Source organism: Cupressus sempervirens, chromosome 11 (genome assembly GCF_028749045.1).
Source record: "Cupressus sempervirens isolate cs-2001-9-10 chromosome 11, ASM2874904v1, whole genome shotgun sequence".
Lineage (NCBI taxonomy): Eukaryota > Viridiplantae > Streptophyta > Pinopsida > Cupressales > Cupressaceae > Cupressus > Cupressus sempervirens.
Genome location: NC_143128.1, coordinates 33536960 through 33563562, shown reverse-complemented (window position 1 = coordinate 33563562; position 26603 = coordinate 33536960). Strand labels below are relative to the sequence as shown.

At 37.7% G+C, this 26603-nt stretch overlaps 1 protein-coding gene across 14 annotated transcripts in view; it reads right to left on the bottom strand.

Moving 5' to 3' along the window:
* LOC149528104 (ADP-ribosylation factor GTPase-activating protein AGD12-like) overlaps positions 1-26603 on the bottom strand; it is a 117105-nt gene that overhangs the window by 48214 nt on the left and 42288 nt on the right. For 9 of the 14 annotated variants that reach the window (XR_016358978.1, XR_016358980.1, XR_016358979.1 and 6 more), the window contains 3 exons: positions 23814-23890; positions 21995-22079; positions 4096-4171 (listed from right to left, as the gene is read on the bottom strand). Coding sequence is in view for 10 of the 14 variants with exons in the window: in XM_089810855.1 (XP_089666981.1) it covers positions 4096-4171; positions 21995-22079; positions 23814-23853 (201 nt within the window). In the remaining 4 variants the exon portion in view is untranslated. Of the gene's footprint in view, positions 1-4095; positions 4172-21994; positions 22080-23813; positions 23891-26024; positions 26253-26603 lie in introns of all 14 variants that reach the window. The other 5 variants (XM_089810857.1, XM_089810862.1, XM_089810856.1 and 2 more) reach the window with 2 other exon arrangements.

The window sequence follows — 26603 nt, the reverse complement described above, 5'->3', positions numbered from 1 at the left end:
TGAGGGCAATGCTTCTCCTCTCTTCTAGATGCCAAGGCTTGTACAACTCAATGACATAAACTAATTGCTTTTTGGTAATTGTTTATTTCATGTTCCATTTTAAATTCTTGTTAAGATATGTTGATTACCATAGAATATTTCAGAATGCAAATTGCAATGAAATGGTAGATAATAACCGAATGTCATGTGAATGGATAGTTAGACGTTTGTTTATTTCTAAATATTGAAAATATAGAATATAGTTAGCTCATATTTTTCCTTTTCATGTGAAGAAGTTGAGTAACAGATTTAACTGTATTTCTCTCATGCAGTTAAGAATGGCATAGGACTTCCTTATTTGAAACTAATATTAGTTTCTGAAATTTCGGTATGTTACACTTAAGAACGAAGTCCTTAAGTATGTTAGGGGAATTAGATCAAATCGAGAAAAATGAGACTTGAAAACTAGGCCAAGACCTAAGGAAAAAACTATGATTGGCAATAAGTGGGCTTTTGAAAACAAACTAGGGACAAACAAGTTGTAAGAAATAAAGTAAGATTGGTACACAACGGATAAACCAAGAGGAATTGATTCCAAAGAGACGCTCTTATTGTATGTATGGAAGCCATAAGAAGAATGAATGGAACAATTAGCACTCGTTACATCGAGGCGATGCTCACAAAAGTGAAGCACAAGGACTTCCTGGGAGGTCAGCCATCCCAGAACTATTTGAAATCAAGTGAACTTAACCACGAAGTTTTCCACCAAGGTTAAACCCACTTTTCTTGTAACCCAATTTGCAAAAGCTTCAGCAAGTGTTGTCCCTTATGAACCATTCATTATAAATCCCTTTAATCTCATCAATTGATAAGTAGGAGATATTTTCTATAGCAAATTGAATTGTGATAATGGTATCAAGATTCAATTGTGTAGATTTTAGTCAAACTCTTGGCCTCATGTTTCATGAGCAGGGGTTCAAAAGAACCTAAATCTCATGAGAATGAATGAAACACTTAGCACTCATTGTATCCACGTAATTCTCATAAAGGTGAAGCACCAAGACTTTTGGGAGATCACCAATCCTAGTACTACACCAGCTCAATTTTGATAAGTAGGAGATATTTTCCACAACAAGTCAACTTGAAATATTACTATCAAGATTCAACTACATAATTTTGTAGTGAAACTCATTGACTCATGTTTCATGAGTCATGGTTCCTCACGAGAATTAATAGAACACTTAACACTCATTACATCTACGTGATTCTCACAATGTTGAAGCATTGGGACTTCTCACAAGGTCACCCATCCTTGTTCTACTCCAACTTAATAGATGAGGTTAAGGGTCTTTTTAATTAATGTTTCATAAGTAAACACTAGTTGAAGGATTTGCAAATGGAGATGCAACCAAAGTGGGTTTAACCTTGCAGAAAAACTTTGCGGTTAAGAAAGCTTGAGTTGTGCTATGATGAGTGACCTCTCGAGAAGACTCATTACTTCAACTCTATGAGCATCACATAGATGCAATGAGTGCTAAGTGTTTCACTCATTCTAATGAGAGATGGTTTCTTGTGAACACCACTCATGAAAGATGAGTCAATAAGTTTGAATAAACTATACAACTAAATCAAGATAGCAATATCACAAATTGACTTCTTGTGGAAAATATCTCCCACTTGTCTAAGCCAAAAGGATGTTCTTAGTATTGACTTGGTGGTCAACACCTCTATAGAGAGTTGTCACAACACTTAACCACATTCTATGGGTCAAGTTAAATCTAGCGTTTGTATTGAGTGTTGACAATTCAAGCTTTTGGAAAAATGGCAAATGATTACAAAAATTGGTATCAAAGCCTTGGGTCACACGTTCGAGTCTAATTTCAATGGGCATTGAAGGCTCAGTCAATGTTGAATGGGAGATTATTGACGTAGTGGTCAGCACCTCCTTGGGCACTCATGACATGGCTTAACCACCTCCCATGGGTAAGGTTAAACATGGTGTTTGTATTGGGCGTTGATAATTTGAGTTTTTGGTGCAACAACAAATGATTCCAACACTTGGCCCTAGCTTGTTTTAAGAACTTCAAAGCTTGTCAAATGGATGTAACATCAAACTTCCTAAATGGAAAATAACAAGAGGAAATGTAAATTGAAAAACCTACAAGCTTCGTTCAATCATAGAATAAGGATTATGTTAGCAAACTGGAGAAATCTCTTTATGTACTAAGCAAGCCCAGAGAGATTGTATTCAAGGTCAGAAAAGTGTCTTCAAGAGCAAGGCTTCAAAAGAGGAATCACTAATAGAAATTTGTATATCAAGAATGTAGGAGATAATTATTTGATTGTTGTCATCCATGTGGATGAAATCGTTTTTGGAGGAGACCATGAGGGAGTGCTCAAAGACTTTGCTTCTAGCAAGTACAAGAAATTTGAGATATCAATGATCACTGACTTATCTTCCTTTCTTGGATTGCAAATTCTCAATCAAATTTAGGGATCTAAAGATTCTAAAGGCATTCAAGATGGAAAATTGTGTTGCAATACACACTCCAATGTAATTGGTTGTAAATTAAGCAAACATAACGAATCTCCTACAACAAATTAGACTATATATAGATATACAATTGAAAGTTTTCTATAGCTAACAATTAATAGGCCCAATATTATGCAAGTAGTTGGTTAGGCAGCACATTTTCAAGTGGCTCCGAAGGAAGCCATCTTAAAGCAACAAAAAAATACTGAAATATTTGAAGGGGGCTATGGAATTTCAATTGTGCTCTCGAAGAGATGAAGATTTCACCCATATAGCATTTATAGATGGGGATTGGACAGGCAGCATTGATGACAAGAACATGAGTGGAGCAGTTTTTCTCCACAATTGTATTGTATCTTGATTAAGCAAGAAACAAGCATTAGTTTCACTATCTATGGCAGTGGCAAAATATATTGCAACAGCAGCTTCTTTGTATCTTGATTAAGCAAGAAACAAGCATTAGCTTCACTACCTATGGAAGAGGCAAAACATATTGCAACAGCAGCTTCTTGTACATAAGTTTGATAGATTAAAGTTTAAGCAAACCTTGAAAGATATTAAGGCTGAGTACGAACATCCAATCATCATACTCTATGATAATATAATTCATATCAAAATATCAACGAATCCAGTTACACATTGCAGGACAGAACATATTTTGATTATCATTTTTTGAGGAAGTGAGTACTTAAGCAGCAAGTAGACTTGGAGTATGTTGCTACAAAGAACCAAATTGTACATATTTTCACGAAGCCTCTTCTAAAAGAGACTTTTGAGTACCTGAGGAAGAATTTCACAAACTATATAAATCTACCTTAAGATTTTGTAAAGACAATATCATCCATTCAATAATTTGGAAATTGGTTCTCCCTAAATAAGAGATTAGGTCCCTCACTAAGTTAAAGCTCAGTAGTGGCGATTGCTGCCTATGAATTGAAGGAATTGGTACCCTTGTGGGTTGGTGCCCAAAAAGTTTGTAAGAGAAGTTTTTACAAGCAATATTTTACCGTGATTTTCTCTCATAAGGGTTTCCATGCAGTAAAAAGTATTACACTCATCCCCCACAAATCAATATAATTATGTGCACGTCACAGCTTGATAAAATCCCCTCCAGTGCTGATTGGATGTTGGACAATCTTAACTTTCTTGATGACCTATTCCCTAATACAGCTATAAAAAGCTCTCCAAATACCATGGTACATACTGCAATAAACTCTAGAAATGTAAGATGGAGAAAATGGAACTCTCTTGAAATTTGCTTCCTCTAAACCATAATAAAGCATGATAACCAGAGTTTTGAATGAATAGGGAGCTAATTTCATATTGTCATAAGTGGATTGCATTCTCACAAAGAGAGATAACCGCCACTTTTGGGGGGAAGTTATCATCGAACAACAAATATATGAACATATAAAAAACATCATTCGTCCATTTAAGTATTCCTATTTTTAATTTTTATCATGCTCCAGACAAACTTGCACCAGTTTCCTCTATCTTGATGCCTCTTTGCAAAAAAATGTAGAAAATTATTTAGTATATCGATATGAAAAACAAAAGGAAAAACAATCGTACACAATTAATACCTTTGATATATGCACACCAAGGCTTCGGTGCACACCAGAGCACTTTATGCATATAAAAACTCCAATATTTGATGATCTGCAATTGAACAAAAATCACCCAAAGTGAAAATGGTATTTCTACCAAATGCCATACAAAATTCATCATGATTTACAAGCATCATTAGCGATAATGGATTACAAGTAAAAGAACATGCCAGCAATAAATAAAGTATGTAAAACACCTTTGGACAAGGGCAATTAATGTTAAAATGATCAACAGACTAGCATAGTTATCTGACATGCATATATGTAAATGATGCCTAGAGATTTCAATTTAACATTACCAAAATATATCATTGTAAAGCAACTATTAAGTACTTATCTATATAAATTATTTTAAATTGTAAAATTTTAATTATTTGAATATATTAAAAGTTATTATTTGTCATGTCCCTTTTTTGAAGTAGGAAATATTAGAAATGTATAAATATTAGTTAAGTTAAACAAGACGTCAAAAGGCGCGAATGGAAAAGTTGTCTCCCTTAGTATAAAAGGGAGAAATGAGAACATCATTTGAGGAAAAAGGGGAGGAAGAAAGAGTGGAGCATAAGAATTAAGAAAGCATTAAGGGAAATGAAAGGGAATAAATCAAGGAAGAGACTTTCAAAAGGTGAAGGGTTATGACCATTCGTACAGATTGTGACTCTTTAAAGGCGTTGTAATTATGAAAGTTGTGACTCTTTGAAACAGTTATGATTATGAAGGGTCATGACTCTTCAAAAGAGGGTCAACTATGAATCCTCATGACTCTTGCTAAAAGACATACATGATGAAGAGGTGTGACCTCTCCCTCACATGGCAAGCTATTAAAAAGGATCAAATGAAATGGAGGAAAATGAGTAGAGGAGGTCCAGTGCAGATTTAGAGCAAAGTATAAGGAGGGATCTGAAATAAGACTTGAAGAAGAAAATAAGAAGAGGATATGAAATTCTTAAATCAGATATGTACCAATTTGAAATGTAGTAAAGACAGATTTGATTACTAAGAGATAGGTGAAGATTAAACAAGGAGTGAACTTGTGCGAAATTCGGAGCTTTGTCTATGGGCAGAATTTGAGGGGAAGAGAGGACTTTGGAATCCTCAAAACTAGGTGGAGTCCACCATGCCTAGATGATTCTCTCCTTCAAATTCCTCAATCTCTTTGTTTCATTTCATTATCCTTCTTCACAATGAAGATTTGGGAGATTAGTTGAGTTCTCATCCTATTCCGCACAAGGCGGAAATTAAGAGGGTGAGAGGATTTTTTTTATCCTTGAAGGGTTGCAGAATCAGCCACCTCCAAAGGATTTTTCTTTGTTACCAGGTCTTCCACATGATTTAAAACTTCATGCCTATTCGACACAAGGCAGAAATTAAGAGGGTGAGGATTTTATAATCCTTGGAGGGTGTGTTGGAAGTTTACTGGAAAAGTGAGATACAAAGGACGGGGTGTGGGGGGGTGAATCAAGATCACTTAAACTTTTATCCTTAAAAGCAAATAACAACTTAACCTTATTCACCACTTAATCCCTCTCATATCTAGATCATGAATAACATAACCCTAAACTTGAAACACTGAAATAAATCTAACTATTCATCACATCCATAAGCTTGAAAGTAAACACATAACACAAAAGATTTTGGCTACCCAAAAACCCTCCAAGGTGAAGGTAAAACTGGGGTGGGGATGACACCCACAAATCTTCACTACTACAGAAACAAAGTTCGTCTGTTAAGGCTACAAATGTGATCACTTCTGATGATCTACCCTATTAGGGGTCTTCCATGTTAAGAGCTTTACAAGACTATGAGGTCTACCTTGATTAAAGAATTTAAAACTTACAATGAAGTAAGCACTCTGTTAGGAGATTTACTTAGGCCTTTTAGGACCACTCTGTTAAGAGATTTACCCTAATTCACTTGCTAAAATGTATCAATACTTGATCCTTAGGTTTGCACTCACAATGTTGATTACGAATCTTCTCTTTCCACTCTCTGATCTGATCTCCTATCTAATATATCTTTTTTTTGCTCTTCACTGCTTCATTCGGTCACTGTACTCTGTTACTTCAAAACTTCATTTGCAGCCTCCAAAATACAATTCCTTCGCATATGCATTAACAGCAATTCGCATATATACAGAATAGGGTTTGGATCTGCCCTAAAATAGACATCTGTAAAGTCTTCTAGAATATAATCAACGATCTCAATGCTTCCCTTTTTGCCTCTTACTCTAATTGGCTAACTTTCCTTCATAGGGATTAGTGATCCATGCCAAAATGTGTAACAACAAACTCTAGAATCATTAAATATCGTTTACATGTCAGCCCAAAACGGTTTACCTCATATTTTGTGTCATTCCAAACATTCTTGTTCAAACAGTGTTACTCAGCACACATAAAATTTCTGATGCTCAGTCATAACTATTTAGCCTGTTGATGCATGGCCTCAACTAGCTCGGCGCCTTCTATATGACTCGGCATCAACTCACTCTGCTTTACTCAACATTCACTGAACTCGGTTTCCATAGGGGTACTCAGTGAACATAGACTTGCTTGGCTCCTAAGGAGCTTGGCATATGCAAGAATTTTTACAAGTCTAACAAATACATAACTCGGCCTATATAGCGTGACTCGTTCGCAGTGATGACTGACCAACTCTGCCTTCTATATGACTAAGTGTTTGACACTAATAGACAATAAAACTAAAGAGATCAACAGGGAGGTCCGCCACCTCTAGAGGATTTTTACTTTATTACCATCTCTTCCTCAAGATTTAAAACTTCATCACTTCCACTTCTTAAACTTATTTCCATGGCAATTTCCCATCTTCATCAAATGTAATCAAACCTCCAATTTTATCTCTAGGGTGAATTGATACTTATTTCAATTTGAATTGGAAAGTTACGATTGATTTCTCATGTTTTATGTCCATATTTCTCAATCTGATTTTCACCTTTCTCCCAGATTTTGACCTCTAAGTCTTGTCAAACTTGGATCTAATGACCTTAAGGAATTGTCTATAGGTAGAAATGGAGGGTAGACCAAGATTACCTAGGTAGAAATGAAGGGTGGAAATGAGAGATGTTCAAGGATTTTGGAATCCTAAAGGGCAGATGGATTCCGCCATGCCTGGAGGATTTCCTCTTGCCTAGTCCGTTGTCCATAATCATTTTCCTTCAATTACCCATCAATTTACACTTGAAACTCACTTTTAATAGGGGTAGAATGTAAGGGGGAGAGAGGATTTTGGAATCCTAGAACAAGGTCAAATCCCGACCTAGTGCCAAGATTTTTCATTTGAAGTTAACTCACAAATTTTGCAAGTCAGCTTCTTCAACTCAAAGAGTGGGAGGATTTGTATAACATTTAAGTTATATTTTAAATAAATACTGTCAAAATGTTTGAGATAGGTTTTAGCTTTATATGAGTTATAATAAGGAATCTAGATTTTGGGAGTTTTCAAAAACTTCCATACTTACCCAAATTTCAGGATTCAACACGCCTTTAGCAGTGTTGCCTCCCATAATCTTACGTTTCCTAACTTTCTAAGGTCAAATTGACACTGGAACAAGGATTTTCTAATGATTATAACCTAATTCATCACAAATCCCTTGATTTTAACTCTATTTCCTTCACTAGCTTAGTGCAACTCTCATTTACACCCATGATAGACTTGACTACTAAACAAGCTAAAATTGTCTAGACTTATCTCTTTGACTTGGAGACTTGAAAATTGCTACCGACTAAAACCACCTAAGACCATTACACCTATTGCTAAAGCGAAAAGAGGGGGTCCCATTTGCAATGGGGCAATAGTGTGAAAACCTCATAACACTATCCATGCCACATTATCATGTCTAAAGATCACCTCCATACAATTAGCTAAAACCACTTGAGGCCCTCTATTAGACATGCCTTTCAAAACCAATTTTTTTCCATCCACCTTCAATGTGAACCCTAGTCTCTTGAAACTTTGGGAATACTTGTCAAGAAACTCTATGCATTGAATGCCTAAAGAACGTCACTACCATGCAAAGCTACAAAACAAAAACAGTAATTGAGTAGTTTATATAAATTATCAATGTTTGTATCATCCCAACAGCATGTGCTATTAATGATTTGTGGTGTGTATAGAAATGTGTGTCCCTCTACTTATCTCCTTGATACGTATCTTGGAATGGTTCGCCGCCCCTTCAAGCAAGACTCCTCACCTAAGTGCCACGTGTCCTTTTGTTTGTGAGCTTGGGCCTTTCAAAAGCTATGCACGTGTTGTTCTCACAAGTTTCGATGAGTAAGGAAACCAAAGAAAAGGAAGGGATCCCCACTCAAACACCACATGGCCTTCTCACAAGCATTTTAAGGAGACTAGCTCCCAACATTGTCGCAACACATGTCCCAATTTGTTCCTCAACTAAGTTCCATTACAGGTTTCCCAACCACTTGTCACACACCTATCACAAATCTATAGCTAAATCTTTACGTGTGCCTAGGCGTCCACAATTCCAAAGCCATCCTCGGCAAAGTATGCTTGCTCCTCAAAAGCGGTAGCAATCCAGAGCTATTTATATTACCTAAACACAATTAATGAAACCACTTTTCTCGAATATCTGATTGCATAAGCCGCCTATCCCTCAAGATCCGTCCAAAAAGAAAATTGTTAGTACCTTCAAGTTGATGTGTCACATCCTTGCAATGCTTTTTCTTTATTTGAAATTTTGTGGTAGCCTACCAAAAGATATATAATGTTCATATTGTAATGCAGAAGGGTTTCTGAGGCGAAGGAACTTTAGAATTCTCATTTTGAAAAGACCAACTCTTTTTGCCTTAAACTATATATGTTTTGAATCATTAATGTGAATCAATCATGCACTTTGCCTTATGCTATATCTAATGCTTCATTGTTCATTTATAGATTTATGTGTTCTTCTAAACTTTAGTATTGCATTTGTATTGCATATTTTAAGTGGACTATGCTCTCAAGGCTTCTCTGTTTCATCTACAGTGTTGTGTGCCATTTGTGAGTTAATGTCTGACTAAGTGTATTCATGTTCTAAGTTCCTTTGATTTCATAAGTTGCCCAGATATTCCTTGTTAGAATAGCATGTGCCTAACTCCAACGTATCACCCTTAGCAACATTATTATTCTCAACCCCTTTCCCCAAATCATTTATTCTGGTGAGATCCAAACCATTTATTTCGTTAAATATTTTAGTGGGTGAATGAGCCATAGACTAGTTACTAGATCTTAACCTCAAGGAGCACCTCATTTACTTGTTTCCCTGCTAGTCTTCGACACTTATAGAAGCCCCAAATGTCAAGCTAGAGACTAGCCAATGCATAACCAAGCATAAAACCCAAGTCAACTAAAACCCCTAATGCAAAATTAGCCCAAAAACTTTGTGACTTGGAACAATGATAGTCCTTTAGTTCCTCTTAGCCCCCCCACCCCCACTATATGGGGATAGATTCCCACATCCGCCCTCAAAGTGTTGCCTAAATTTATAGGGAAGGATTCTAAGACTCCAAGAGAGCATCTTCAAGATGTTCCAAAAGTATGCACACTGCACAACATTTCGAAACAAGATGTGGCTTTAAAGCTCTTGGCAACCTCTTTCAAAGGAAAAACTCAGGATTGGTACTGGTTGCTCTTTGCGAACTTCATTGCAACATGGAACTAGCTAGGTGACCCTTTTGATGAGTGTTTCTCTGACAAGAGAGATAGATCGTCATTATTGCAAAAGTTAGTCACTATCAAGTGGACTCAATAGGAGGCACTTACAGACTTCATCACTATGTTCCACAAAACCTGGCATAGAATACCTATTGTTGCAAGGCTCGCCAGCATGGCATATGTTTCCAACATCAAAAATTTTGTTCCTTACATATATGTTACGATTGAATCTATGGGCCGAACAATGCTACCAAATGAATACACGATTGCAATAAAGGCATAAAATAGTCTAATTGATGTCAATCAGCTTCCCCTTATGCTCATATTTGTAGACTTGTCCTCTGCTCCACTTCCTGTTGAGGATGCACAAAATGTTGCACCCATTCCCAAGTCGCATTATTACTATCCAAGCTCACAACCTAGCACATTAGGCGCTCCACAATTCGCATTATGATTAAATTTATGGGTTGAACAATGCTACCAAATGAATACGCGATTTCCATAAAGGCATAAAATAGTCTCATTGATGTTGATCAGCTTCCCGTTATGCTCATATTTATAGACTTGTCATCTGCTCCACTTCCAATTGAAGATGCACAAAATGTTGCTCCCATTCCCTAGTTGCATTATCACTATCCAAGCTCACAACCTAGCACAATAGGCGCTCCACGATTCACTACCTCTACTGCAGCCTTAGCAACTGAGATAAGCAAAATGAAAAACATGTTGCGCACCTTCTCAAATGAAATTATTATTCTAAAGAGGCAGCAGGCTCCCTCTGGCAAACCGTCCTATCAAAATCAATTTTTCAAAAGGTTGAACTATCAGACTAACCAATAACAAGTAGGAAACAAGCCTAGCCATCCACAAGCAAATAACCAGTTGCAACTATACTCAACCGCTTGCAACAGGTCTCGCTGAGCCAAACCAAGGATTTGATTCCTGAGAGAAACTTAGCAGAAGATAACTCATGGTGTTTCTCGTGCAACGATACTCATGCTTTGCGTAATTGTCTGAGAGGGAATCTTCAACAGCAAATCACTGACTAGAGAGCCCAGGGTTCTCGACGTTCTCCAATTCATCCTAGCGTGAATGCTTAACATGATATGGAGTCTACAACTTTAGCCACTCAATTACAAGGCATGTCTTTGGAAAAAGAGGAAGAAATAACCCCTAAACAAGCTTTGTTCACTTGAATGGAAAATGAAGAGGTCATGTTGTTGAACCTATTTGACCCAAGTACTAGAAACTCCCTGCAAGTACACTCTGATTATAACTTAAACTCAAAAGGGCAAAACATTAGCGAGCCAGTAGTGCACTAAGGCAAGCCCAGTACGAATAGGGCGACTATAGAACCCATAGTTCCCCCCTTTACCTAAAGCTAAAGGAGCTAGCGGCATTCAAGTATGGAGATACAAAGCATATTGTGCCCAACAAATATGAATGTGGTTGAACAATTAAAGAAGGCTCCCACTAAGGTGTCCCTCTGGGATATCCTCACTATCCTAGGACAAAGGTCTTTGTTGAAAGAAGCATTGTCTGAAGCAGACAAGACACAGACACTTTTACACATACAAAGGATAAATGTCCGTCAAGCAAGCTAGCAAAAGTCAAGAGATCAAACGCACGTTCACACTGCCTTGGTCAACCAAGGAGTCACAAGCTTAAGCATGAAAGCGGAACGTCCAAAGCCTACCCCTATTTACATCGTCAAAGCCCTAACGCTTGAGTATGAGCCCATGAACAAAGTTTTTATACAACTCGATGGGGACACCGTGCAGACCATAGGTGTTATCAAGAAACTCCCACTCACCTTATATGCTTACCTGAGCATCATTGTGCTACAGGAAGTAGTTATCATCAACATCTTTGTTGCTTTCAGTCTTTGTCTCTCCCGAGACTTCACCACTAGGATTGGTAGATACTTGTCCCTAGATTGTTCACACCTCATCCTAAGGAAAAACATGAAGCCAAGTTCAAAATTGTAAGTGAAACCCTACATGTTGCGCACGTTGTTTTTGAAGCTTTAATTAACTCAAAGTTCATAGAAGCAAAGAAATTTGAAGAGCTCTTGGGAGATATTCCAAAGTTTGAGCCAACAATGGAAGCCATCCCCCTTAAGGATTACGACTCTAGTAGTTTGTCGGGATTCCATTCTATTTGCCTTGACACCTATGTTATATCACTAGAAGATCAGTCATTTCCACGAGTGACCAAAGACGTTGTAGCTAAGGCTAAATAAGTTGAAAGCAAAAGTTATACTCAATGGATGAACTTTGATGGCGTAAGAAGCAAGAAAGGCTCTAGTGCGAGCGTGTCTAACCTCCCCGATCGGTGAGAAAATCTTAAGAGCTTTTTGCTTTCAATTCCTAGGTTCCAACAATGAAGCGAAATACATGAGGTCAATTCCTTGGAAATCCCTTGGCGAAAGTATGGGTATTGAAAAGTTGAACGTGCTCAAAGATTTTGAGCTTGTAGTACATCAAGAGGATGTGGGATCTCATTGATGGCTTTGATGCTTTCAATATTCAACTTATGATGATGAAGGATAACACGGTTGTGGACCGTCTAGCTACAGTCATCTCCCATTTATGCCCTGCCACCGATCTAATGGAAAACAAACATGTGGTCTGAGTGATCATAAGGCCCTTATGCCTAGTAATGATCAAAATTGGGAAGTATTTGAGAATGATGAGCACATCGCTGCATTTTTGTAGCATTCAGGTGAATTCCAAGACCAATTGCAGGCAAAGATAGCAAAAGCATATGGGGAACAAGTTCTTCAGCTCAAGGAAAACAAGATTCCAAAAGGCTTGATCACCCTAGAATCTTTGACTATGATGATGCTAGCACCAACAAGAGGAAATTCACGGCGAACAAGCAGGACGATAGTAATCAGAAGGTTGACGAAGGTCACATACTGAAAGGTTAGGAATGATGTCCCTCAAGACGACCAAGACCGCCTAAGCCATCTTTGCAAGAAGTACGAAGGTTGGTCTTAGACATTAAAGATTATGACCTGTCAGTAATTTAGTGCACCATTGAGCTGACCAAAGGAGCAAAGTCGATCCAACAAAATCAAAGGCTAGAGAACCCAAAGATCAAAGCATCGACGGCTAAAGAGCTAACCAAGCTGATAGATTTGTGATCATCTTTCCAATCAAGCATAGCACGTGGGTATCCAATTTGATGCCTATCAACAAGAACGATGGAGACATTTGCCTCTATGTCGACTTCCACGACCCGAACAAAGCTTCACTGAAGGATCACTATCCGTTGCCATCTATGGAGAGGTTAATTTACAAATAGTTGTTGAGTCTAAGATGTTTTCTTTGCTTGATGGTTTCTCAAGTTACAACCAAGTGCTAGTTAGAGAGGAAGACGAGCATAAAACAACGTTCACCACTAAATGGGGATCAGTTGCATACAAAATGATTCCTTGCGATCTATCTAACGCTAGTACCACTTTTCAACGTGCTATGGATATTGCATTTAAGGACCTGATCAACAAGATTATCCTAATTTATCTAGGTATTCTTACTGCATTTTCTAAGTTTGTTGCGGATCATCTCGATCATTTAGAGCTCATTTTCCAAAGATACCAAGATTTTGGCATTTCACTCAATCCTCATAAGTGCATCTTTGAAGTTCCTCAAGAGAAGCTCTATGGATGAGTGGTATCGAAAGACAGTGTGCGATTGATCTAGAAAGGATTCAATCAATCCAAGAGCTGACATTGGCCGTGAATAAGAAAAGCTTACAGTCTTTTTGTGAGAAGATCAATTTCGTGAGCAAGTTCAAACTGACTGTGCTAGCCTAGTGAGGCTCACTACACTTATACTAAAGGATCTCCATTTTAAATGGACTCTAGAAGCATGAGAAGCTTTCAGCAAGATTAAAGAAGCTATTGTGTCTGCCCATGTTATAGTGAACTCGAATTTGTCTCGGGAGTTCATTATGTATGTGTGCACGAGCAAGCAACTTCACTATTGCCACGATGCTAACCTAGAAGAACAAGGAATGGGTAAACACCCTATTGCTTTCTAGTAAAAGATTACGAGTTCAAATATAACTTCATGGAGAAGCAAGCATTGTCTAATGTCAAAGGTTTAAAGAAATTTAGGCACTTTATAGAATCTAACAAAACGATAATCTTTGTGGCCCATTCCAGCATCCGTAAATACATCGTGGAGGAGGAGATCACAAAGAAATGGGCTAAATGGATCACAAAAATCATGGAATATGACATTGATGTTAGACCCACCAAGATGATTTTGTGGCAAGGGCTTGTGTGGATAAATCGCCTAAGAAGCAAATGCAACAAAAGAAAAAGTTAAGGATGTAGTCGTAGTGCAACAAGCTCCTTTCGAGGCTTGTTGGATTGAAGACAAAACATAATTCGTGCAAAGTAGAAGGACAAAACATAATTCATGCAAAGTAGAAGGTATCCCCCCCATCCCCCTGGTTACAAACAAAGGAATTATAGGTTACAAAATGTTGGCTTCTAGTTGGTCAATTGTATTTTATTCAAGAGGAATTTTGATGGCATTCTTCATTGCATTGGTTGACGTGCCGAGGATCCTAAAGGAATTCCACAGTGGCACCGCAAGGGGTCACTCTTTAGCAAAAAACTACTACAATGAAGATCACCTAGATGGGATACTATTGGTTGTCTATGATCAACAGCATTGATACTTTAATCCGCAGATGTCATGAATGCCAGTTCTATATTGGCAAAAAGAAAAACTCAACCATGCCTTTGTACCCCATTTTAGTTGATGAACCTTTGGCTCAATTGAGTTTGGATTTCATGGGCATAATTAATCCAGCATCAAGCGTCGAACACAAATGGATCCTCACAACCACATACTACACTAGATGGATGGAGGTGTCCCCACTAAAGAATGCAACACAGAGAGAGATCTTGAACTTCCTCGAGGAGATAGTCCCTCCTTTGGTCCTCCAAAGACCATTTCTAAAAATGACAAGGCTTTCCTGAGATCGCAGTTATCTGAATTCGCTCTCCATGATGGCAATTTTCAAAAGACATCCTCCAATTATTACCCATAAGGTAATGGCCTTACATAATCAATAGAAAAGACCCTGGTTTGCTTGATAAAAAGAATAGGCATCAAGAACAAGTGGGAGTAGCATAAACACTTTGAAATGCTTTATGAGCTGATCGTATTACACTAAATAAGATCATCAATGCCTCCCCTTACAAGCTAGTCTATGGGTAGAACATTGTGCTCCCCATCTTTCTGAACCTCAAAGTCGTAAAAATCAAAGAAAATTCTCCCACTGAGGTCAGGATTGCCAAGTTGATGATGCTACAAGAGAAGAAAGAGAAAGCTCTCACTGCAATAAATGTAAGACTGCATGGTGAAGAGGTGGTTCAACAAGAATAGCTCTAATCCTGTAATTAAGCAGGGTGATCTAGTGCTAAAGTATAATGAGCATAGGGCCAAGCACAACATGCATGTAAAGTTTGGTAGCCTCTGGGAAGGCCCTTTCCACATCACAAAAAGTAAGCAATTCAACTATTTTGAGCTCGAGACAATGGATGGTGAGTCTCTCAAGATCTCAGTCAATAGGATCCATCTCAAACGATTCAACTGATGTCGCAGTGCATATTGTATTTAATGTAAATAAGTGTGTTTCCCTTCTGTGGTTTTCAATAAGTTAAAAGCTCCAAACATTTAGCAATGTGCCTTTCAATTTGACTTCCTAGCTTTTTGGTAGTAGAGAAAAAATCTTTCAAGGAGGCCTTGGAGCCTCTGCTGCTAATAGGTGTCAGCTTGCAATCTTTTGCAGGGTTGTCCTTTCATGGACCACATATCACAATTTTATATCAATGAAAGAAAGCTCTTATAGTGCCCTATGGTATTTAATGCATATCTTTTTGGTTTGGTGCACAAATTCCAAGGAGGCTCCTCTTAATGAGTGTGGTGACATGGAAGAGGAATGTACTCTCAAAGCACAATTGGTAGTACTTCTTGGCTACGTGCATCAAGTCACACAAACGGAAATTAAGGCATTAATTACTAATTAGGGTTATCGAGCATAACAAAAAGACTAGCAACATTTCACAAGGCATTAATACCTAGCTTTACGGTCCTATTCACCCCAAAGCTTTTGTCCTAAGAATAATGACCTCTCTACCCTTCCGCTCATTCAGCCAAGCGCAATCATTTATCATGTTCCTCAAAGTTTCCCCCCATTCTCTCTAATTACAATCTCGTTACCCCTGCAGACCTCCACATTGGTAATAATTTCATATACGAACCTGCTTGGAGAACCTTCGCAAGCTAATATGACCCTTACTATGAGGATTAGCAAAGGTAAGTTGATACAGGAAAGTTGACGAGGGCTCAACGAGCACAGAAGAAGAGGGGGAATATGCACTAAAGCTTGCCACACCTAAGATGCAATCTTGCTTTGAAACAACAAGTGTTGTTCACAAACATACAACCAAGAGTGAACAAACTGCAAGGAAAAATAACTACTAATGACTATCACATGTCTTGTTGGGGGGTAGACCTTAGCTTCGCACAGCGAGAAGATAGGGTAGAGCTCGTTAATGAAGCACAGAGAGTCATGTCCTTGGACTACATTAGGACGGCTAAGAAGCTAGGAAAGCAATGAATGAAGCCAATGATAGCCTCTGGGCTCAGGAAAAGTCCCAGGAGACCGAGCTTAAAGTGCTCAAAACCCAAGTGTTACAAGAGTAGACCAACAAGGATGAACTTTAGATCCAAGTGCAAGATGCAACATCCCAGTTGCAGTAGGAGCAAAACCAAAGAGTGAGGCTTTAAAGGAACTAGTTGAGGAGTCATAATTAAGCTACCATAGAAGACATTGTCCACGTTCAAGATCAAATTAAGATTCTCACCATGGAGAAGAAATGTGTGGAGAAACAGTTGAGCAATCCACACGCACTTGTTTTGCAGGAGTAGGCTAACAAGGTTGTCGTGTTGAAGGGTGTCAGCGACAAGCTCGCAGAGGCAAACAAGCATAAGGATGAAGTGGAGGCCACACTAAAGGAGCAAGACGAGCTAGCTCTAAGCTTAGCAAAGATCACTAATCAAAGTACATAATTAGGGAACCTGTAATCTTAGTTGGCCAAAACCGCAAAAAAAGAAAAGGCTCTAATCATCAAGGTGGCAGAGATCAAAGCTAACAACAGGCTCTCTCACAAAGTGATTTTGCTCCTCCACCTCCCATTGACATGTTCCCCATTTTCCAACATGTGCTTACTACTAAGTAGGATAAAATAAAGTTTTTCATTGTTTCAAGTAGGCCTTATGATTTCAGAAGAAATCTTATGCTTTGCACAGTGGATGGCCCTTAGTCGACCAATTTTTAGAATTCACATCACTCAAGTTCTTGAAAGTTCAACGTTTCACAAGCTACGCATACAATGTATTAGACCAAGATCTCACCAATTCAGGACTCATAGTGTGGTCCTCCAAGCTTCACATTTTGAATGTAATGATCAATTTCCATAAGGCAACCTTGCGAACATAAGCTGCACTCTCAACTTTGGAGGCTGTGACGATAAAGGTAAGGGAGAGATTTATAGAGCCGGAGAGGCACAGGATACCCTCTCACTTTGTCGCAGATGACTCAATTTTGGAGCCAAAGAAGCTCATAGGAATAATAGATCACCAGCTACATCATTTTGACCTCCATATTCTCCGAAGAAATCTTGATCTAGTGCTCTTTGAGAGCTGGCCCTACCCTATAGTGCGATTACAGTTTCTTTCGAGTCCGAATGTAGTGATTTGAGCTCTATTTCTTTTCAAAAGTTGATTGACATAGACCAAGAATACCAATGCCTAAGAATATGAAAATTATCGACAGAGGAAGAATGGCAATCATTGCACGTTCAAATCGAAAACTTCTTAAGCACCAACGCATAAAAGTAGATGTCTCTAGGGGTCAGAGATTCAAACTTTGAACTAATAAGCCAGTTTCCCCAAACTTGCCAAAAATTGTAAACATTAAAGTTTCCATCTCTACAAAGTATCATCTCAATAGCCTGTGCTATTTATTCTTTGCAATGAGTATGTGAATAGCAACGCGCCTCCTACCACTTGTCTCCTCCATGTGTATCATGGAGTGGGTTACCGCCCCTTTGAGCAAGACCCCACTCAAGTACCGTGTGTCCTTCCGTTTGCAACATTCTTTTGTTTGCAGACCCAGGCCTTTCAAGGTTTGTGCATGTGTTGTCTATGTGGATTCTTGCGAGTAAGAAGAGCAAAGAAAAAACAAGGATCCCCGCTCAAACACCACATGGCCTTCTAGTCAGTGTTTTAAGGAGACCGGCTCCCTTCCTTCTCAACTCTCAACATCGTTGTAACGCATCCCAGTTTGGTCCTTAACTAAGCATCTTTGCAGGTTTCCAAACAAGTTGTCGTGCACCTATCAAATCTACAACCAAATCTTTACAAGCCCCTAGGCGCCCGCAATTCTAAAGTAATCATCAGCAAAGTACGCTTGCTCCTCAAAAGCGGTTGCTATTCGGAGTTAGTTTTGTCACTAAACACCATTATTGAGCCGATTTTTCTCGAAGATCAGTTTGCGTAAGCCGCCCATCCTTCAAGATCGACGTAGAAAGAGACCTCTTGGTACCTTCAAGTGGGGCGTCCCATCTCTACAACAGTTTTGCTTTCTTCGAAATTTTGGGGTTTTCCCTGCATAGTGATATATAAAGATTATTTTGTAATGCAAAAGGGATTCCAATAGGAGGAACTTTTGAATTTTTACTTTGATAAGAGCAACTCTTTTTGCCTTAAACTATACATGTTTTGAATCATCAATGCAAATCAATTGTGCAATTTACTCTTTGATATATCTGGTGGTTCATTGTTCATTTCTATATTTAATTGTCCTAAACTTTAGCATTGCAATTGTATTGCATATTTGAAGTGGATTATGCTCTCAAGGCTTCTCTATTCATCTATAGTGTTGTGTGCTCTACTCTATGTTTGTGAGTTAATCTTTGACTAGATGTATTCATGTTCTATGTCTATTTGGTTTCATATGTTGCATTGATATTTCTTGTAGGGAATAACATGTGTGTAGTTGTATAGAGCGTTTGAGAATCTTTAGTGTATCACTCTAAGCAATATTATCATTCTCTGCCCCTTTTCCCCAGAACATAGAATGAAGAGTTCACTTCTAAAACCCCAAAGGTTTCTTAGTGAGAAGCATTAGAGTCCCACACTCACCGAAGCTTCCCATAAGGTTGCTGCACCTGAAAATGATTTTGGGTATCAGCAATTTTAATGCATGATACTCATTTGCAGAACCAAGTGAGTGCAAGGTAGTTATGACTGCTTTCTACCCTTACATCAAATCCTTTGTGCTCCACTATTTGCAAGCCTCTATTAGCAACCAAAGCAACATTAATGAAATTTCTAATGGCTCTACTATCAAGCATGGCAATGACACATTGCCCTTGTCAAATACAACTCAAACATGAAAACATTATAACATGGTGTACCAAATGGGGTAGAATCGATTCCACCCGTCTCCAAGAGTGTTATTCTCTCTACATTAGGTGGCTCCTTATTTGACTCTTTGGATCCATTGTCAATATAATCCTCCTCACTATCTGATATAACCTCAATGTAGTGAATCTTCCCCATGTCGAGGCACTTGTCTTGGTTCTCATGGCTCATTACAGTTAAAGCATAGCTTCTTCCTTCACACAACCTGTCTACTCCCTTTGTCAAATTGGTTCTTCTATGGCCAAACCTTCTAGAAGAGTTTCTTGCCTTTGTCCTCTTATGAAACACGTGCACTAGATGAAGCCTAATTCTTTGAAGTAGAGAAACCCATGTCCTTAGCTTTCTTGATAGCTTTCTTGATCACCTCTTGGAATAAACTTGGGCCAAGTGCCTTGACACATCCTCTCAATGTCTCCATAAATCTACCCATGAAGCAGGAAATTAATCTCCTCATATATGTTTGTGACTAACATTGACAATCTCTAAAATCAAAAATGTAGCTTTCAATCGATCCCCCTCGCTTCAGTTGTGCTAACTCCTTCAAGTCGACCTTAGGATCCTTCACATCAAACCTCACAATAATTGTCTTTATGAAAACAGTACATGAAGTGATTTGATCATGTCCTAGGGTAGCCATTTTGTAATGCTACCACTCATGACAATCCCATCGAGATGTACTGTTGGGAATTCGAATTCCTGTTCTATGGCATGGGGTTTAGTTGGGAGTGTGCATCCACCTTTTGTACCTAGGCACGTATTGTCATCCTCTTCGAACCATCAAAGTTTGTTGATCTTCCTCCTCAAATCGTTGCTGTAATTTCTATTACCCATGTCAAATTAATTGCTCATCCTGAGATCCATGTAGTCCTTGATGGACGTATCTAACTATAACCCCCCATCTAATCAATCTTGTCTGAACTGTTCCTCTAGATCAATCAACATGGGAACATGATTCTCCTCGTGCTCAACTTTAATTGGGAAGGTGGGCATCATGGGCCTTGAACTTGATGCAAGTGTGCATTGGTTGTAGTTCCCTCCATTTACCAAGTAGTCGCCATGCCCATTATTGCCACTCTTATTGTTGCCATGATTGTTGGCATTCCTAGGTTTTGCCAACTAATTTATTGCCTCAAGTATTTATTGTTGGCCTCTTGCTAAGTCACTTAGCATCGCCAAAAGACTTAGATCTGTTTGTGGCTGTAATGTAAACCACTTTGTCACTCATAAACCCTCAACCCAACAAGCTAGTAGGCTTAAGTCTTTGACATCACTACAATATCCCAGCTCAATCTACAAAAAGAAAATAGTAACTTGCAAAAAAAAAATTGAACACAATTTATATGGGAAATTGATTCTTTATTGGACATTGAAAATTGAATAAAAATGACTGTACTTCAACATTACAAACAAGGACACCTGTCTACAACGATATCTTCGATGTTGATATTGGATTGAAATGACCTCTAGCAGAAAATATCCACCTCCCTCAAAGTGTCTGATCAGTTGGTGCAAGTGTTCATGGCTTTCAAGGTGATCTTTCTGATTGGTATTCTTCAATATAAATGATTATGCCTCCATCCAAGGATGTGATTCTCCAAGTGGATCTCTGACTCTGCTTCTGCAATAGTGTGATCTCTTACCCATCATTGTCTACTTCTGCTCACAGCTGCTGTGATGATAAACAGTCTGTCACTTGTAGTCACACAATTATGTGTCCCTCACCTGCTAAGGGTATCGATATCAAGAGATGGGGCTTGTGAATTACTTAGCACAATGATGAAATCACATTAATCCTGGCATCAATGTTATCATCAGTCTACCCTGCACTTGACAAGGTTCAGAAGTATTGCCAAGAGTGATGCCCTTAAACTGTTATGCTCTAGGGTTCTTTACGGCAAACACCAGTGATATTGGACACATGGGAGACTGTATTTCTCAGTTCGTCAAGCTGCAACTCCAACCTTCCCCCGATTGGCCATTCCCTGGCCTGATAGAGTTCTTGCATCTTAATGTTTTTAACTTCAGGTAATGATACTTCTTATGTTTGCAAAGTTGTACCAGGCTGGCTATAATTATGTCTCCTCACAGACACTTCACGAACTTAGAATGTTTGTGCAGACTAGGGTGCTATTGCACTACCGAAACTGCAATCAATATTCAACGCTGAACTAATAAGTTGTATGTAAATGTCTAATTTCTGTCCATGGAGCAATTTTTACATTCATTTGCAGCATAATTTTACTCCTTTTACAAAATCTTAGCCTTCACATTTGTCTAGCACAATGTTCTGAACAACTTTCTTCAATTTTCTAATCACAGGAATAGTGGATAGATGTTTCATTTCAGATCTGTTCTGTTTATATGATTTCAATTTTGAGCCAATCTTTGTGTTAGAATCGATAATGAGTTAAAAAGTAAGTGGGTCCATCCAAAGTACAGCTCTTGGGAAATTTCCTCATTTGAAATGATATCATTGAGCATTATTGATATTGCCACAGTGTTATGATAATCAAATAGTCAAATTAAAGCATGTCTTTGATTCGAAATAGTCTTTACAAAAACCCTTTAGGCCTTGTGCCTTTTACTTTTTTATAAAAACAATCATCTTCACTAAGGATATTTAAATATTTATTTTCATCTCAAGTAAATATAAGTGAAAAAACAAAATTTATTAGAGTCAAAAGACAACATACGCCCATTTAGGATCTGGAGCCCCACAATCTGCACAAGTTTTATTATCTGGGCGAGCTTGCAACTTTTTCAGCCTTCTCAAAGCTTCTGAAATATGCAAAATTATTAAATGAATTGTAACTGAAGTCATCAGAATTCTATTTTGAATAAGAGAGCATCAAAATCAGATATGAACCAAAAGTAACCTGCAATGTAAGTGCGAGAAAATTATGAATAATTTATCATAAAATCAATGTAAAACCAAGGTGCACACTCAAGCACAGCACACACACATATGTAATGCACTTTGTTTACGATCATAACCCATCTAAACTGATCTACCTACTGGAGGGGCGCCCATGAACACCTGGGGCCAATTTCAGTGCTAGTGAGACAGTAGCATTTTTTAGCACCCAGGCAATGTGTGTGTATAGAATTCTAGTGAAAATAAGAGGCCTCAAAATCAGATAACAAATTTAATCTCCAATGTAAGTGCTAAAACAATATGATCAATTTGTCAATAATTTTGTTATTGCTCCTGGATTTGATTGTGTCAAGTATTTTTCATCAACGTTTTGGATCACACTCTATGATCTATCATCAGGATGCAAATGAGAGCCAAGAGATGAAGAATGTGAATTGATATCTCAATTCACACTCTTCGAGCCAAAAGATGAAGAATGTGAATTGATATCTCAGTTTGCATTCTTCATCTCCTGGCACTCATTTGCATCATGATGATGGATCATGGAGTGTGATCTGAAATGTTATTGAAAATATCAATTCACATTCTTCATCTCCTAGCACTCAATTGCATCCTGATGATGGGTCATGGAGTGTGATCCAAAACATTGACAAAAAAACACTAACATGATCAAATCCAAAAGCGATAGTAAAATTAAACTATGGATTGTGGAAATCTGATATCTTTAATTTGTCATTAATTAGTGTAAAATAAAGGAGCATCATATATATACACACACAGATATGTGTGATACATAAATACACACACACATACATATATGGATATATGTGTATGCAATGTGCATACATGCATGTCTACGTGCGTGTTTGTGTGTGTAGGTAAATATATGTGTTTCTGTACATATACATATATGTTGTGCATGAATGCATATACATATGTGTGTGCACGTGTGTGTATATATATGCATGTATTTAAATGCAAATATATGAACCAACTTCATAGATTGCGATTAAGATTAAATCATACATGAGCCAACAGTTAATTAAGACAGATTTTCACAATTTCTACTGTAGGCAAGGATGCGTCCTCTAGCATAGTCCTTTCATTCATGTAAGCAAGAAGTTTTGGTGATAGCTAGAGAATGACTTTGGGCTTCTCCCCAACGAGAAAAGTAATCAGAAACATTTCAAGGAAAGCGAAAAAAAAGACCATGGAACAGTTGGTCATTTCCAAGATGGCCAAGGGACACCTAGAAATCCCATGATCATCAAAAAGCATAAAAACCTGTATCTAAATTACACCATGTAGTGTTTCTAATTCCAAAGTTATGAGCCTAACCCATGTTTTTATTTCCCCCATGTTGCCTCTGCATGAAACCAAGGTGGTTGATGTAACGCAAGCGTACAAGAGCTTAGGTGTAAGTAATAAATGTTATGATAATATGCTATATTTCTATTTCCTTAAATACAACAGAAGTAAGGAAAACTCATGATCTGCTAAATTAATCAGCGCCTGGTTTTAGAAGGAAAGTAAGAGCTGAAGGAAAGACTTGAAATAGCTATAAGTAATCAAGAGAAAGCTAAATCAAATATGTACAGCCCTCATAAGAACATGAAATATCATTATCTATTGCGCACCCTTGGAAGCTTTTCCTTCATTATCTCCATAGTTGTTCATCTCCTTTGTTTTACAAAAAGCCTGAAAAAATCTATCCCTGCAGAAGGCAAAGTTATTTCACAATGTGAGCAATTGATCTTTGGTTAGTATTTGATAACTATAAATTCATAATAATCAATAAAATTCAAGGGATTTAATCCAGTTCTCACCAATTTAAGGTGAAATTGTTGACAAACATTATGTAGCTTAGCCCATTATTTTACCAGACTTAACTTTCCAGAATAATATAATTAAAGTAGAGTCTGTGTTATCATGACACTTGTCTAAAGCATAGCATTCAGACACAGACTAACTCGCGAGCAACATTTTATACTCAGATGCAGACTCAGAAAAAACTCGAACAAAACTCAATTGATTATATTATCATTCTGATAATTATAATTTCAGTGATCAACAAAATGAATTAAGGAAATGAATCCATCTCTTACTGATTTGATCATATCAGAGTTTTCTTTCTAGATATAGTGAAATGAAGATCTGTATTACCATGAAAGTCTTGTCTAAAGCATAACATTGTGACTCAGAATTGGCCAGAATTCACAGGCAATTTTTTATGATCACTCTCAAACTAAGCAAAAACTCAAATACATCTTGATAAATTTAGTAAAAATATTAACTAAATGAGAATTCACTAAAAGTAAACTGGACATGGGGATAAAGATTTGAATGAAATGATTAGACACCTTGATGTAAAGACCATACATGTTCACTTAAACGCTAACCCTATTTTAATTCAAAGTTATTGAAAGAATTTAAATATCAGAGCTACTGCTTTCTGCTCCTTATCAAAACATCAACAGTAATCTTTCACATTCTTTGTTAAACAATCTAAATTCTAAACATGGGTCAATGAGTTTGACTCAAAAACTACACAGTTAAATCCTGATAGCAATATCACAATTTGACTTGCTGTGGAAAATATCTCCTATCTTATCAATTGATGAGCTTAAGGGGCTTTCTAATGAATGGCTCATAAGGCACAACACTTGGTGAAGGTTTTCCAAATGGGGTTGCAAGCAGAGTAGGTTTAACCATGGAGGAAACTCTGTAGTTAAGTACGCTCAAGCTGGAGTAGTACTGGGATGGATGACCTCCCAGAAAATCCAAGTGCTTCACCTCTATGAGCATCACCTAGATCCAATGAGTGCGAAGTGTGTTCCATTTATTCTCATGAGAGATGGATTCATGTGAATCACTGCTCATGAAACATGGATCAATGAGTTTGACTCAAGAACTACACAGTTAAATCCTGATAGCAATGTCAAATTTAAATTCTATTTGCTGCTGCTTATTAATTTTTGTATTTATTCAAGTAAAATGCATCCCGAACAAATTGTAATAATTCGCAGATAATACATCTATTGCAATATGATATTTACCTATAAGTTGAAATTTTAAAAGATATTGCTTCACCCTTATCAGCATTGACCAATGCAATGGTGCAGCATTATTTCACTAGCAGTTGCGCGCCTATGGGCAGCCAGCAAATAACCAATAGGATCTATATTAATTTAATTACTTGGTTGGAAGAGTTATCAGACTTAATGTGTAATTTGGGAACAATGTTGATAGGCGAGTACAAGTTGAAATTGAAAAGTTGTCGCAGTCCATCATAATCTTACAATTTTATACGGAGTGGAAACTGTTTTAAATAGGACCATTTCAGGGGGCAGGGGTCAGATTGCGAGGACCGACCAACTGCAAATCAAAAGTAAAATTGTCTTACATCTAACTTTTTATTCATATTCTAGATATAACAACACACTGGAAGCAGAAGAATAGAGATTAAAAAAAGAGTGCACATCAGCAAATTAGAGGCTAGAGCCTTACACTGCACATTTGAAAAGAGATAATAATCTAAATTGAGAAATGGATAATCACACTTCACCCACTTAGGTATGTCTTGGCCACAATACAGTTAAATTGGTAAAAGGCATGTGTGGATAGAATATTTAAGCGACAATACAGAAGAAGTCCATAGCGAATAATATTATCATCACAGCAAAAACAACAGTCATCACATTGACAGCATGTAAAAAATGTGAGGTTTATATTAGTTGATGTCATAATCAGACACAAATAAATTACAATACAAATATCAGTCATAATGAATCAGTAATGGGTTCTGTTCAATTTGAGAAGCACTCTCGGAACAATTGTCTTATTCTTACCAATTCCTTCCATTCTAATTTGCTGCATGTGCAAGCCTTCCAATGTCATTTGTCAATGATAAATACGACATAGGGAGGAACATTCATAGAATGGTAGCAGCCCAAATCATAACAAGGGGGAGTCTAATACCCTGGACAGCCGAAATCGTGTCAAGGACTGCTAACAGGTGGATGCGAGAGTCTTTCAATCCAAGTTGATTTATCAAGAGTATCAGCCTCTCTTTGATCCTGAGCATTAAGGCAAACATTAAAACAGTATCATCTCTGTTATCCTAACAGTGTGCTTATATGATAATACAAAAGAATGTCAATAAGAGAATGCTATCATCCACCTAATGCTAACAAAGTAGAAGAACGAGAAATCAGAATTACAGTGGAAGAATGTACAGTGTGCCTAGCACAGCTTCATGGCATTGAACGAAGGGGTAAAGAAGTAGAAGACTGAACCAAAATAACAGTCAATATCTTTTGGTTTCCGTTAATGCTCATAAAGTATACTTGTGGAGGTCAGTTCTACATCCCAATGTTGATGAGACATTTTTTAGGGTTCTCACCCATTGAGCTGCTATCTCTATAATT